The 11680-nt window shown below is 49.4% G+C and overlaps 2 protein-coding genes across 2 annotated transcripts in view; one reads left to right on the top strand and one right to left on the bottom strand.

Moving 5' to 3' along the window:
* The window catches only part of LOC103739603 (keratin, type II cuticular Hb1-like), a 4932-nt gene extending 3926 nt beyond the window's left edge, over positions 1-1006 (top strand). The window contains exons 5-7 of the mRNA XM_008840017.1: positions 34-254; positions 463-494; positions 771-1006. Coding sequence (XP_008838239.1) covers positions 34-254; positions 463-494; positions 771-1006 — 489 coding nt within the window. The remainder of the gene's footprint in view (positions 1-33; positions 255-462; positions 495-770) is intronic.
* Positions 1007-6327: 5321 nt separating this feature from the next.
* On the bottom strand, positions 6328-10732 carry LOC103739604 (keratin, type II microfibrillar, component 7C-like). Its single transcript, XM_008840019.2, has 5 exons — positions 10728-10732; positions 10270-10393; positions 7755-7975; positions 6831-6862; positions 6328-6491 (listed from the first exon to the last, which is right to left on the bottom strand). Exons 1-5 carry the CDS (start codon positions 10730-10732, stop codon positions 6328-6330), a joined length of 546 nt encoding a protein of 181 aa, XP_008838241.2.
* Between the last annotated feature and the right edge of the window lie 948 nt (positions 10733-11680).

Consider the following 11680-nt stretch of genomic DNA (forward strand, 5'->3'; position numbering starts at 1 on the left):
CATCACCTATCTCATTCTCTTCTTGGTCTCCAGAACACCAAGCTGGAGGCTGCCGTGACCCAGTCCGAGCAGCAGGGTGAGGCAGCCCTCACTGATGCCCGCAGTAAGCTGACTGAGCTGGAGGCCGCCCTGCAGAAGGCCAAGCAGGACATGGCCTGCCTGCTCAAGGAGTACCAGGAGGTGATGAACTCCAAGCTGGGTCTGGACATCGAGATCGCCACCTACAGGCGCCTGCTGGAGGGCGAGGAGCACAGGTGGGTTCCTTTCAGGGGTTCTCAGATCCCATCTTGGCTGAGCAATAGCCAAGCTCTGGGAATCTCATTGACCCTCGGAGGTGGGTTCATAGTGGGCATTGTTTTAATTGACTTTCTGAGGCTAATTCTCTGTCACGTGGAGAAAGGTTTGGGGGAGATGTTTGCCATTGTTCTGGTCACTAGCTTCTGCTCTCTTGTCTTCCCTCAGACTATGCGAAGGTGTCGGGTCTCTGAATGTCTGTAAGTATTTGATGACTTATGTGGACAGATTTATTCCCAGTGATAGCAGGCTGAGTAATTTATTTCCATGAGAGCTAAATGGGAAGCTGCCTTCCCAGCAGGAGGGCCTTGGGGTCAGAAGACGCCCCCAAAGACCTCCCCCTTTAAGTTTAGATGGACCTAGAATCTTCACCTGAAGAGGCCCAGGGCCAGGGAAGGAGGTCCTTAGGAAATCAGGAGACTTTCCCCAGCCACCACCTCTCCTTTGGCCTCTGACTTGTTGTTCGTGGTCCTCAGGTGTCAGCAGCTCGCGTGGCGGAGTGGTGTCCGGAGACCTGTGTGTGTCCGGCTCGCGGCCGGTTACCGGCAGCGTCTGCAGCGCCCCGTCCAGTGGGAACGTGGCCGTAAGCACCGGCCTGTGCGGTCCCTGCGGCTCTGCGGTGTCCAGCCGTGTGGGCACTGGCGGAGTGGCCTCTCGCTGCATCAGCTCTTTTGGCGTGGGTTCCTGTGCCAGCAGCTGCCGGAAATGTTAGGCGGTGCATTCACCCCTGGCCTTGGGTATGGCTTTCCTCCCGTTTGAGCCAGCTCTGGCTGCCCAGAGTTGGGACCTGGAGGCTCAGTCAACCACTTGTGCACTTTAAAGAGTCCTTCCACTTCCGGCTCCTCTCGTCTCCCTGGGTGATCCCTTGCTCTTGGATACCAATACTGGCACGGGCTTCTAGAAGTCCCTTTGGAGCTGCAGGGTCAGGGCTCCAGTCTGAGGGCTAGGAAGGGATCCTGGGTTGCCTTAGAGCCACCGCCTGCCCCTTCCTCTCTTATATGTCTTGCTCTATATTTCCAATAAATCAATTTAGTCAGCTCTGGGCCTTGTCTGTGTCTCTGTTAACTTCCTAAGGGGCTGGGGTTCAAGAGGATCTCCAACACCACTTGGAACCCAGGGCAGCACAGGCCTGGGGCTTCCAGCTGTTCTCTGTAATCTCAGACCTGGCTGAGGCTGGTGCTAGGCCCACAGACAGTGCATTTTTACCCACAGTACGGTAAGGCACATCTGGAAGGTGGAGGAAAGCAGCCCACAGGGACACTCAGCGACTAGGGCAAGGCCTGTCCCTTGGCTCAGGAGTTCACTTTGGTTTCTATGTGAGTCTCTGGTGCTCGTTTCACTAAACCACCACTGCCTCCCAGGTAACAGCCTGAGCACATTTGTAAACGATGGTAATGTGGGCTCTATTCTCCAGTGCCTGGAAGCTTAAAGAAGCATCACTCATTGCTGGGTGGGGAGGACTCATGCCTGAGCAATTTACTGCAATTCCTAAAGGGGTGGGTACACGAACATGATGTAAAGTGTCCAAAAGCTTTTGACTTTGCTTTCTTCTCTCAACGGCGTCCCCTTGGGGTTTGGAGGCCTGCACAGGGACTGCTGCCTTGCCTCAGAGATCGCAAGCAGCACCTGGCAAGATGACTGAGGGTGCTCTGTCTCCCCATTTCTGCCTGTTTGCACATCTCTAAGTTAATGATGACAAAAAGGGGCCCTGGTTCAGGGTCCATGGGAGAGATAGACAATTTCATAGATGCACAATACCCAGGCAGAACTTGCCACAGGCAATCACTATCTGCATTTATCAACAGTATTTTTCTTTTTACAGAATGTAAAACATCTCCATGAGGCATGGCCATGGCCTGCCTCTTATTACACTAGTATCCATGATCAGAAATCACAAGCAGAGAGATAAATGTTTATGTCTCCAGGGCCACCAAGCTCCTTAATGCAGGGAAGGGTTCATGTGTGAGGATCCTACACAGCTTCACTATAATCCAAAGTCATCTTTATAGCAGGGTGAATCTCTAAACTTCTATGCCCAGGCTCAGAAGACGTAGTAGAAATGGAAGCCCTACAATAAAGACCACTGAGAGTCCAGAAGAGAATGTTCTGAACAAAGGCCAAGTTGAGCCAATGTCACCCCACCATCTCTAATGGAATTCTGAGCAGGACAGATCCCTGGAGAGTTCCAGAGTGTGTGATTCTTCTCACCAGCCCAATGTGCTGGGACACTGCATGGCTGAGAAGCAGGGCCTGTGTCAAGACCCTAGTTCTAAGGCCCAAGCTGCAGTTCTTCCATTCAGAATACTGGATCAAGTTCCAGTTTTGATGGGTCACCTCTCTGCCAGCTGACCCTCCCTGCCAGTGTCACTGCTGTCAATCCACCTGGGCCTTGATGGCCTACTGGCCTGCCATGCTGACAGTCTTTCATCTTGCTGAGCCCTGACGCTCTCCCTCCTTCATACTCCAGCTGGACAACTCTCGTATCCCTCAAGCCTTGGGGATTTGTGAGAACACACATGAGTGCAGTGTAGGAATGTGAGCAGACCTTGCATGTAATGGTTCAACTTGACTGGATCTGAGAATCAGCTAAGAGACATGCTTCCTGGTGGGTCTCTGAGGATATTATCTTGAATCTATCTCTTAACTGAGAAGGAAGACCCTCCCCTAGAGAGGACAGTACCTTCCGGTAGTGGCTCTGACATAAAGAGCTCAGGGCTGCTTTTGCCTGACTGCCTTCACTCCTTGCTGGTGAGTGCATCAATCCTGTTGTTGCTGCTGCTGCTGCCATCCTTTGCTGACATCAACCCAGCTTCTTTAGTCTTCCAGTGTAGTGACTCTCCAGGAATTCTCTAGGCCTTCAGTACCAGATTGAGACTACTGAAGTACCCAGTGTCGTGGACTGAGCAAATAAGAGGTTTTCAGTCTCTCCAGTGTAAAGAAAGTCATTGTTGGACTACCCGCCCTGTGACGTGTAGGCCAATCTAATAAATATCCTTTGTAATATAGATTCATTCTATGGATTTTGTTCCTCCAGAGAACCCTAATATACCACATGTGCTGATCAGGTAGGTGTCACAGGAGGAGACAGGGTCTCAACTGGGCATGGTGATGGGCAGGTACTGTTGGGTACCATACTGGGGAAGAGTCTCTCTGACCAGGGTACCCTTGTTGTTCTAACCCGTAGACTCATCTATCTGTTGCTTCTACTAACTGCAACCAGGGCAGAAGATCAGTTAACCTTAAACTTTAAACAGCCTTCTTTAAAGGTATTCTAAACACTCCCAAAAGACTCATATGCATCTTGGGGCAGAGTACATGCTTTGTGCACACAAGGCTCTGGGTCTGATCTCCAGCACCACAATAAATATAAACACTAAAATGACTTCCAAAGGATTATGTAGAATGAGACATACTAGTGGTGGGAGAAAGGCCCAATATATTCCAGGACAGGCAGATCAACCTGGACTATAAGATCTGTTCACAAAGACTATGTGGTGAGCCCTAGAAACAGAAGAATGAGATAGTTACTGTCCTCAGAAAGCTCAAATAGGGATGTGAGCTCAGCTCATTTAGCATCTGGCATATCTGAGTGCTATGAAGTTTGAGGCAGGAATGTGGCAGGTGTGTGGAGCAAGAAAGGCCATCTTTATGAATGGTCCTCTGGCCGTAGCAAGAGAAGGCCATCTTTATGAATGGTCCTCTGGCCGTAGCAAGAGAAAGCCATCTTTATGAATGGTCCTCTGGCCGTAGCAACAGAAGGCCGTCTTTATGAATGGTCCTCTGGCCATAGCAACAGAAGTTCCTGAGGAGTCGCCCTATTAGGGACTCAGGTATGGCTGGGATCTTGACTTTATGCACAGAAAAGAATTTCAGGACAAATCAGTATGAGTAGAGTTGTTTTATTAAGAGGGGAGAGAGAGAGAGAGAGAGAGAGAGAGAGAGAGAGAGAGAGATCTAAATATCTTTAGTGTGTATGTGTGTGTGTATGTGTGAGAGAGAGATTTTGTGGTTCTTAAAAATCACATTGCTCAAAGGATATAATTTACAACCAGGATGAAAGATTAAACAAAGTTTAAAATTTAAGTAAAGTTTAAATTTTAAATAAAAGATCTATTAGCTGGTTTGTCTATTTCTCTTGTAAAGAATTCCCTTTTGTCAATGAAACCAGCAGTGGTTTATGAGATTCATTGTCCAGGTTTAGAATAAGATACACACCCATGAAAATGGACTCGTATGTTTACAAGTCACATATGTTTAGCCTTGAGCAAGCACGGTCCATTTGTTGTTTTAAATGTTTAGATTATCTCTCAAAAAAGGGTTCTTGTCTCTGTAGGCAATCTTCCCTGGTTTTGTTAATGAGTTAAAATTCTTGACTCAGCCAATGACACACATAAACTCAGTGCTGGGGTGAGGGACTTTTCCCTTCTCGTGACCCTTAATTTCCCCGTCTTTCTGGGGTGAGGGACTGTTCCCTTCTCATGACCCTTAATTTCCCCGTCTTTCTGTCCTGCCACATCCTTGTAATGAGAAGCAATGACTGAACTGGTGACAGTCCTCCTCCCTTCAGAAGTCACCTCGACTCAGAGTGAATGACTCCCCATAAAGGTACCAGACAGGTCTCTCCCACCCCACACTGGAATGTGGTCCATGGCCAGGGGAACGTCTCAGAGAATGGGTCCTCAAACCACAGACATCCCGGTGACCCATGTGGCCCTGACCCAGAAAAATATTCCAACCTGACCCCAAGTTCCTGGAAACTCTGGACAGACAACAGGCAAATCAAGGCTTGGGGCTTGGAAAGGGAATGTGGACAGCCAGTCTCCAAGGATTGCAGAATACTGCTGACCTGAGAAATTTGTAAGTGCCTCTCTCAGAATTTCCCTTATTGGCATGCTCACTGCAGTAGAAGCTGCAAAAACTGACCTTGAAAATCACTTTTTATTGCCTCCTAGCAGAATTCAAGGGACAGGGAGCAAGACTCTGGAAGCTAGCAGATGGAAACTGCACTCTTAGGCAGCTTGGGAACTAATTTTAAGAACAGATGGGGCTGATGCAAGCCCAACAGGGCCATGTGCTCTTTGCCTCAGGTGGATGGCCACCTGCCAGTCAAGTTTCAATCCCATTCCTTTTCCATGAGATGGTCATATTTACCTAGGAAAGGGGCCTTTTGGATACCTGTTCCTCAGGTGCGGAAGCAGGAAAGCACAGCAGACACTCTGGCACTCTAGTGCCTTAAAAGGCAAAGCTAGGGCCTCTGACTAATGACGCATTTATGCCCCACCCAGGAACATGGAAAACAGGAATTATTGTTCCCAAGACACACTGATGATGTAATCCTTTGTGCAACTGAAAAGAATGTGAACTCACTGAGCAGATGCTGCTCTCCAGCCTGTGACAAACAAGAGCCCAGAAAGACAGCCTTACAAGGCCCTGGGATCAGTCCTCAACACGGGAACAAGAAGCCTTAATAGAGGCAAGGAGTGATGTGGGTACAGTCTCCTCCACCCCTCTGCCAGGAGGACTGGCTGTGGAGCAAGGCCCAGTGCCCTCTACAGGATTTCCCCTTTCTCTCACTCTTTGCACCCTACAACTCACCCTCCCCATCTTAAAGGTCCTAGTTCTATTAGGTAAAGTCACCTTGGACCCATACACCACCAGAGTCGTTCCTGGTAAAGCTGGCTGAGGCTGACGTAGACTGGGTATCTGCTGTGGGGTGGCCAGAACCCAGGTTCAGTCAGGCTGGCGGCTCAACCACTGTAGAACTTTTTATTGCAAAGGGGGCGTTCCTGGAAAAGACGGGTGGGGCAGGTCGGAGAGGCTGGGTGCAGGGTCCAGGTAAGCCTACGGATGACACCAGCGTCTCGTCTGTATCTGCTCTGTCACGGGTCTGAAAGCTACTCTCTTTAGTTCCAGGTGAGGGGCAAGCGGGAGCGATTAGGTGAGGGCAATCTCTGTGGTGAGGGAGTCTGAGACAAGAGGGTCAAGTCTTTGGAACAGAAGCACCGGTTTCCAGTTTTCGGGGAAGGGAGGGGTTCAACATTCACTGAAGTCCCCGACACAGTCCGCGGAGCCGCAGAGCGCGCACCTGCCGCCGGGGGCGCTCGCGTCCAGGCAACGAGAACAGTCTCCAGGCGGCGCCAGCAGGCAGGCAGAGACAGAGGCCAGGCCTGGCCCTCCAGAGGCATCACTGCCTGGGGCTGCGTGGAGAGCAAGGTGACACGTAAGACAGTGAGACCAAAGGAAGAAAAGACGCAAAGAAGCCCTCCAGCCCCACACCTGCCAGAGAGGCAGATAGACAGACTTCCACAGGAGGCAGATATACACCCTCCCTAGTACCAATCAGGTATGCCTGTCCCACCAAAGGAGTAGATGCATTGTCCTCTCCCAGAATACACACAGGGACTCACCCCCAAGACAAGAAACACGCCCCCCCCCAAACCGGGAGTTGCACAGCAACAAAGTTCTGTGTTCTAAGGGGAATGGAAGCATTGGGGGGAAGGGTGACAGAAGATCTCACCTGTGCCCAAGTCACTTACCCATGCTCCCTGCCCCCAATCCCAGACCAAGCCTGTGGGGAGAAATAACAGTTCAGTGAATCCACCTACTAGTTTTGTTACTCTCTCTTCTCCAAGACAGGCACCCCTGATCCCTACACCCCTAGGCCAGCCCAGAGCCTTCCAGCTTACAAGCACCTTGGGTCTGTGATTCTCACGGTCCTTTGAGTCAAATTCTTCTAGACTTTTAAACTCGGTCTCTCCTGCCTTGATTCAAATATGATCTTCTGATAATTTCTTGAAGGAGGGAGAAGGGAAAAAAACCTACCCTTTCTTTGGCCTAACCTGATCTTGGCTAATGAGACCAGGAAGGCACAAGCTAAGCTTCTAAAAGAAAAAGCAATTAGGAGACAGCTCAGTTATCTGAGGAACGTTGTTCAAGCTCACCCAGTCACTTTCTACCAGTGTGTCCTTGAAGGTGACATATACCTACTGGTCTATAATATGGGATGATAGCTGTGTGGTCTCCCAACCCTGGACTTCAGGTGTGTCTGCACATAGCAACCATTCAGGCCACTACTCTCTGAGCCTAGTGTATCAGCTCAAACAGCTGCCCTTGGATTCCTATTGCTGTCTATGATAAAAAGCCAAACCCCGTTTGTTCATTTAATTCTGCATCCCCAGCCTTAGAGAGAGGTCAGAGAAGACATTTCACACTGAGGACCTTGTTCCCACTGGTCTAGCCTTTGCTCCTGCACTGTCTCTCTGTCTTGATAAGACAAATGGCCCCTGCTGTCTGACACTGACTTAGTGCTAAGCATACTCATTAACTGGACCTTTCTGTTCAAAGAGCTGAAAGAGTATGAAGAGACTGGCTGGAGCAAAAGACAAGGCCTGACACCCGGGAATCACTCCACCCTCCCCACCTGCCTTCTGCTCCTCCGCTGGGTGTTCCCACTGCCTCACCTCTGCTCTTCGCCCTCCAACAGCCTGCGGTAGGCGGCGATCTCCAAATCCAGACCCAGCTTGACAGTCATGAGCTCCTGGTACTCACACAGCTGCCGTGCCATGGCCTGCTTGGCCTGCTTCAGGGCAGCCTCCAGCCAAGCCAGCTTGCCCTTGGCACTACCTGAGGCCACGTCCTCCTGTAGAACCTCCAGGTCTTTGACTTTCTCTAGTTCACAGGGCTGGGGATTCAGGAAAGATCAGGGATAGAAAGATATCCTTGACCCTCCTGCCTCAAGGTTCCAGATTTTTCTGAAAGGCTTGGAGCCAGTGAGAGCCTAGATATGGTCCAGGGTCAGGAAGACGAACAGGCTTGCTCTGAAATTTGTGCACTTCTGTATCTATACTGTCAGGTAAAAGAACCCGCCCACCGCTATGCAGTGGACACTGCGGGCAGCCATCCTGAATGCTAAGAACCTTTTGTGTCTGGCACAGTGGCATTCCTCATATGAGCTATGATTAGGGAAGCATTAAATGTTCTTATTGAGAAAACTGAGGTTAGCACTTCACAATAAATAAACAAGGACCAGGTCTGGAGGTGCAAACCTTATAATGCCAGCTAAGGCTGAGGACAGGAGGATCAAAAGTTCAAGGCCTGCATGGGCTACAGAGAGTTCAAGGCTAATTTAGGAACTTTATAGAGACCTTGTATCACAATAAAAAAGCATAGATGGTTGGAGGTGTAGCTCAGTAGTAAAGTATTTACCTAGTATGAGTGGCTCTGGGTTCCATCCCCAGTACCATCAAAAAGCCCCCAAAACAAAAACAAAAACTAGACATGAACAGAAAGACTCCTCCTCGATAGAACTCTACAGTGTGTGTCTCTGGAAACAGTATTAATAACATTGATCTTGGTAAGGGGACCTGCTGCTTGGACAATCAGAGCAACTGAGGCTGGTGTGAGACTGAACCACCAGGGGTCTGCCTCTCCTCTCTGCTACCACTGGAACTTCAGATGGCCCATCCCCTTCAAAGTCGCCAGTTCTTGAAAAAGGGACACCCCCCAACAACCATGAATACTCCTCTAGCCTGAGACAGGTGCGTCTATAGAAAACAAGACAAAATTAGGAACAGAAGCCCTGGGTGGGGGCATGGAATAAGCCAGAGGGATTTCCCAGAACTGAGGAGCCTGGAGGGGAGGGAGGAGGCTGAGCAAAAGGTGTCTCTTCCTCTGAAGCCTGATCCTGAGTCACAAACATCTTCAAGGCCTGCCTGGGGGAAGTCTCCAAGGCGAAAGTCAAAGGTTAAACACACAATGTCCTGTTCCCAGAGGGACCTGGGCTCTGCCACCCGCCTGAAATGGCCAGGACCTCCTGCATGCTTCCGGTTTTTTGTTTCTCTAGAGGGATGGAGGCAGCCTCTCTTCTACAGGACAGTAACAGTGCAGTCAGGGCTGTGAGAGCTGACAAAGAACCCAAGGTATGAATGGGTGCAGTTGGGAGTTGTAGAGACTGCCACTCACCAGAAAGCTCATGCCCACCCACCAAGAAGCTTGTGCCCTTAGGAGGAGGAGGAGGAGACAGGGATCTGTCTTCTGCAGCCAGATGTCATCGTGGGATCAGAGTTTGGCACTGTCGGTCCAGATGTCATCGTGGGATCAGAGTTCGGTGCCGTCGGTCCAGATGTCATCGTGGGATCAGAGTTTGGTGCTGTTGGTCCTTCACGTTTGTTTTGGTTTATTCCTTTGTGTTGCTGTTTCTTGTGTGTCCTGTTTTTGTTTTGAAATGAGATGCTATTCTGTGGCAGAGATTAGCCTGGACCTCACTGCGTAGCTGAGGATGACCTCAAGCTGGAAATTCTCCTGCCTCAACCTCCTAATACTAAGATTATAGATATGAGCCATCTCACCCCCAGCTCTGTTTTGGTTTCTTTCAGTGCAGGTGATAACACCCAGGGCTTTGGACATGCTATGCAAGCATCCTACCAGTGAGCTATAGCCCCAGCCCTTTGTTTTTAGAGACAGATTATCATAAGCCATGTAAATCAGGCTGACCTTGAATTTACTATATAGCCCAGTGGCCTGAAACTGCAGATCCTCCTGCCTCATCCTTCCAGGAGGTGGGGTTACAGATGGGTGTCATCACATCCACCTTGATTTTCATGTGTTTAAGGAACCTAGAAAACTAGATTTCTGATACAATCTTGCAATATTGAAGATGTGTTCAAAATTACTGCTAAAGCTAAAAAAATCTCACAGGGACATGAAAATATACATATACGTAGAGAGAAGACAATATACAGAACAAGCATGTGTATTGCTCTATATCATGCATGTTAATTGCCTACTCCTGTAAAATAAAGAGGTCCAGGCAAAGAAAACGTGAATTCTACATGCAGCCAATGCTCCTGTGTGCTCAAACATTCACGAAGAGGAACTAGCCCTCTCTCTCAAAGGATAAGAGGTTTAGAATAGTCATCAAAGGTAACAGCACCATCCCAGCGCCCCTGCTCTGCCACCACCACTCCTACACCTCACCTGACTCTTAGCACCACCCACCTCCACCTTCAGCTGCTGGATGGCCTGGTTAAGCCTGTTCAGGGCCTCCTTGCTGTGCCTCCGGCTCTGCATGTGTTTCTGCACAACAGCCTTCATCTCCTCGCTGGGATGGGGAAAAAGAAAAGAGCAGGAGTCAGGGATGGAGAGGACAAAGACAAAATAGCCCCAATGCCCGCTCAGCCACCTCCTCTTCCAGGACAAATCATCTTCTCTGGGCCTCCATATCTCCATCTGTGAAATTCAAATGGCCATCTTTGCCAACCCTTGTTGGGAGAGTGTGATATGTTCCATGGGCTAGACCCACAGATGCCAAAGGGAGCCTGCACTCAGGTATGCAGGGTGTCAGTCTGTTACTGGGCGTTAAGGGTGAGGCCACCCAGGAATCATCCCAGGAGCAGAAAGAATTAAGCTCTGTGAAATCAATCATTGTAACTTACCACATAGGACCATGGAGACTGATATGAAAAGTATTTAGGAAAAGCCAATGTAATTCTTAATGTTTAAAACTGCACATTCCTGTAGTCCCAGCACTCGGGAAACAGAGATAGGAGGAGCTCTGTGAGATCAAGGCCAGCCTGGTCTACGAAGGGAGTTCCAGGCCAGTTGGGGCTAGAGGGAGACCCTGTCTCAAAAAACAAAACAAACAACAACAAAAAAAAAACTTTAAATTTTATTATGCACGCACATGTGTGTGTGTGTGTCTGTGTGTGTCTGTGTGTGTGTGTGTGTGTGTGTGTGTGTGTGTGTGTGTGTGTACCATGGTGGGCATGTGGAGATCAGAGGATAACTTGCAAGAGTCAGTTCTCTCCTTCCACCATGTGGCTCCTAGGCATTAAACTCCAGCCGTGAGTCTGGCATCAAGCGCTTTTATCCACTAAGCCACCTTGCCAGCCCAAAAACACTTTTTTAAAAAAATGTGGTGTCTCAAAATGTACCCGAGGCTGACCCCAAACCCAAGATTTCCCCACTTCAGTTTCCTAAGTGCTGGGATTCCAGGAGTGGACCATATCTGGTTGAAAATAGTTTTCTAAAATCTAGGCATAGGAAGCTGGGGTGTAGTCTAGGGTTGGATGCTCACTGAGGGCACCAGTCAGCACTAAGCCAGACTGAGTTTGAGGGGATTTGTGCGTGCGTTTATGAGCATATGTGTGTAGCTGTTTGAGCATGTATATGTGCAGGTATGTGTGGAGGCCAGAGGCCAGAGGTCGACCTTCAGTCTTGTTCTACAGGACAGCTGTCCACTTTGGTTTTATGTGGGGTTTGTATTGTTTGTTGTTGTTTTCCTACCTTGCGTTTTGAGATAGGGTCTCTTACTGGGATGTAGGGTTTGCCAATTAGGCTAGGCTGGCTGACCAACAAGCCCCAGGAATCTTCCTTTTTCTACCTCCCC

This window comes from Nannospalax galili, unplaced genomic scaffold, assembly GCF_000622305.1.
Source record: "Nannospalax galili isolate Female #2095 unplaced genomic scaffold, S.galili_v1.0 scaffold979, whole genome shotgun sequence".
NCBI classification, from domain to species: domain Eukaryota; kingdom Metazoa; phylum Chordata; class Mammalia; order Rodentia; family Spalacidae; genus Nannospalax; species Nannospalax galili.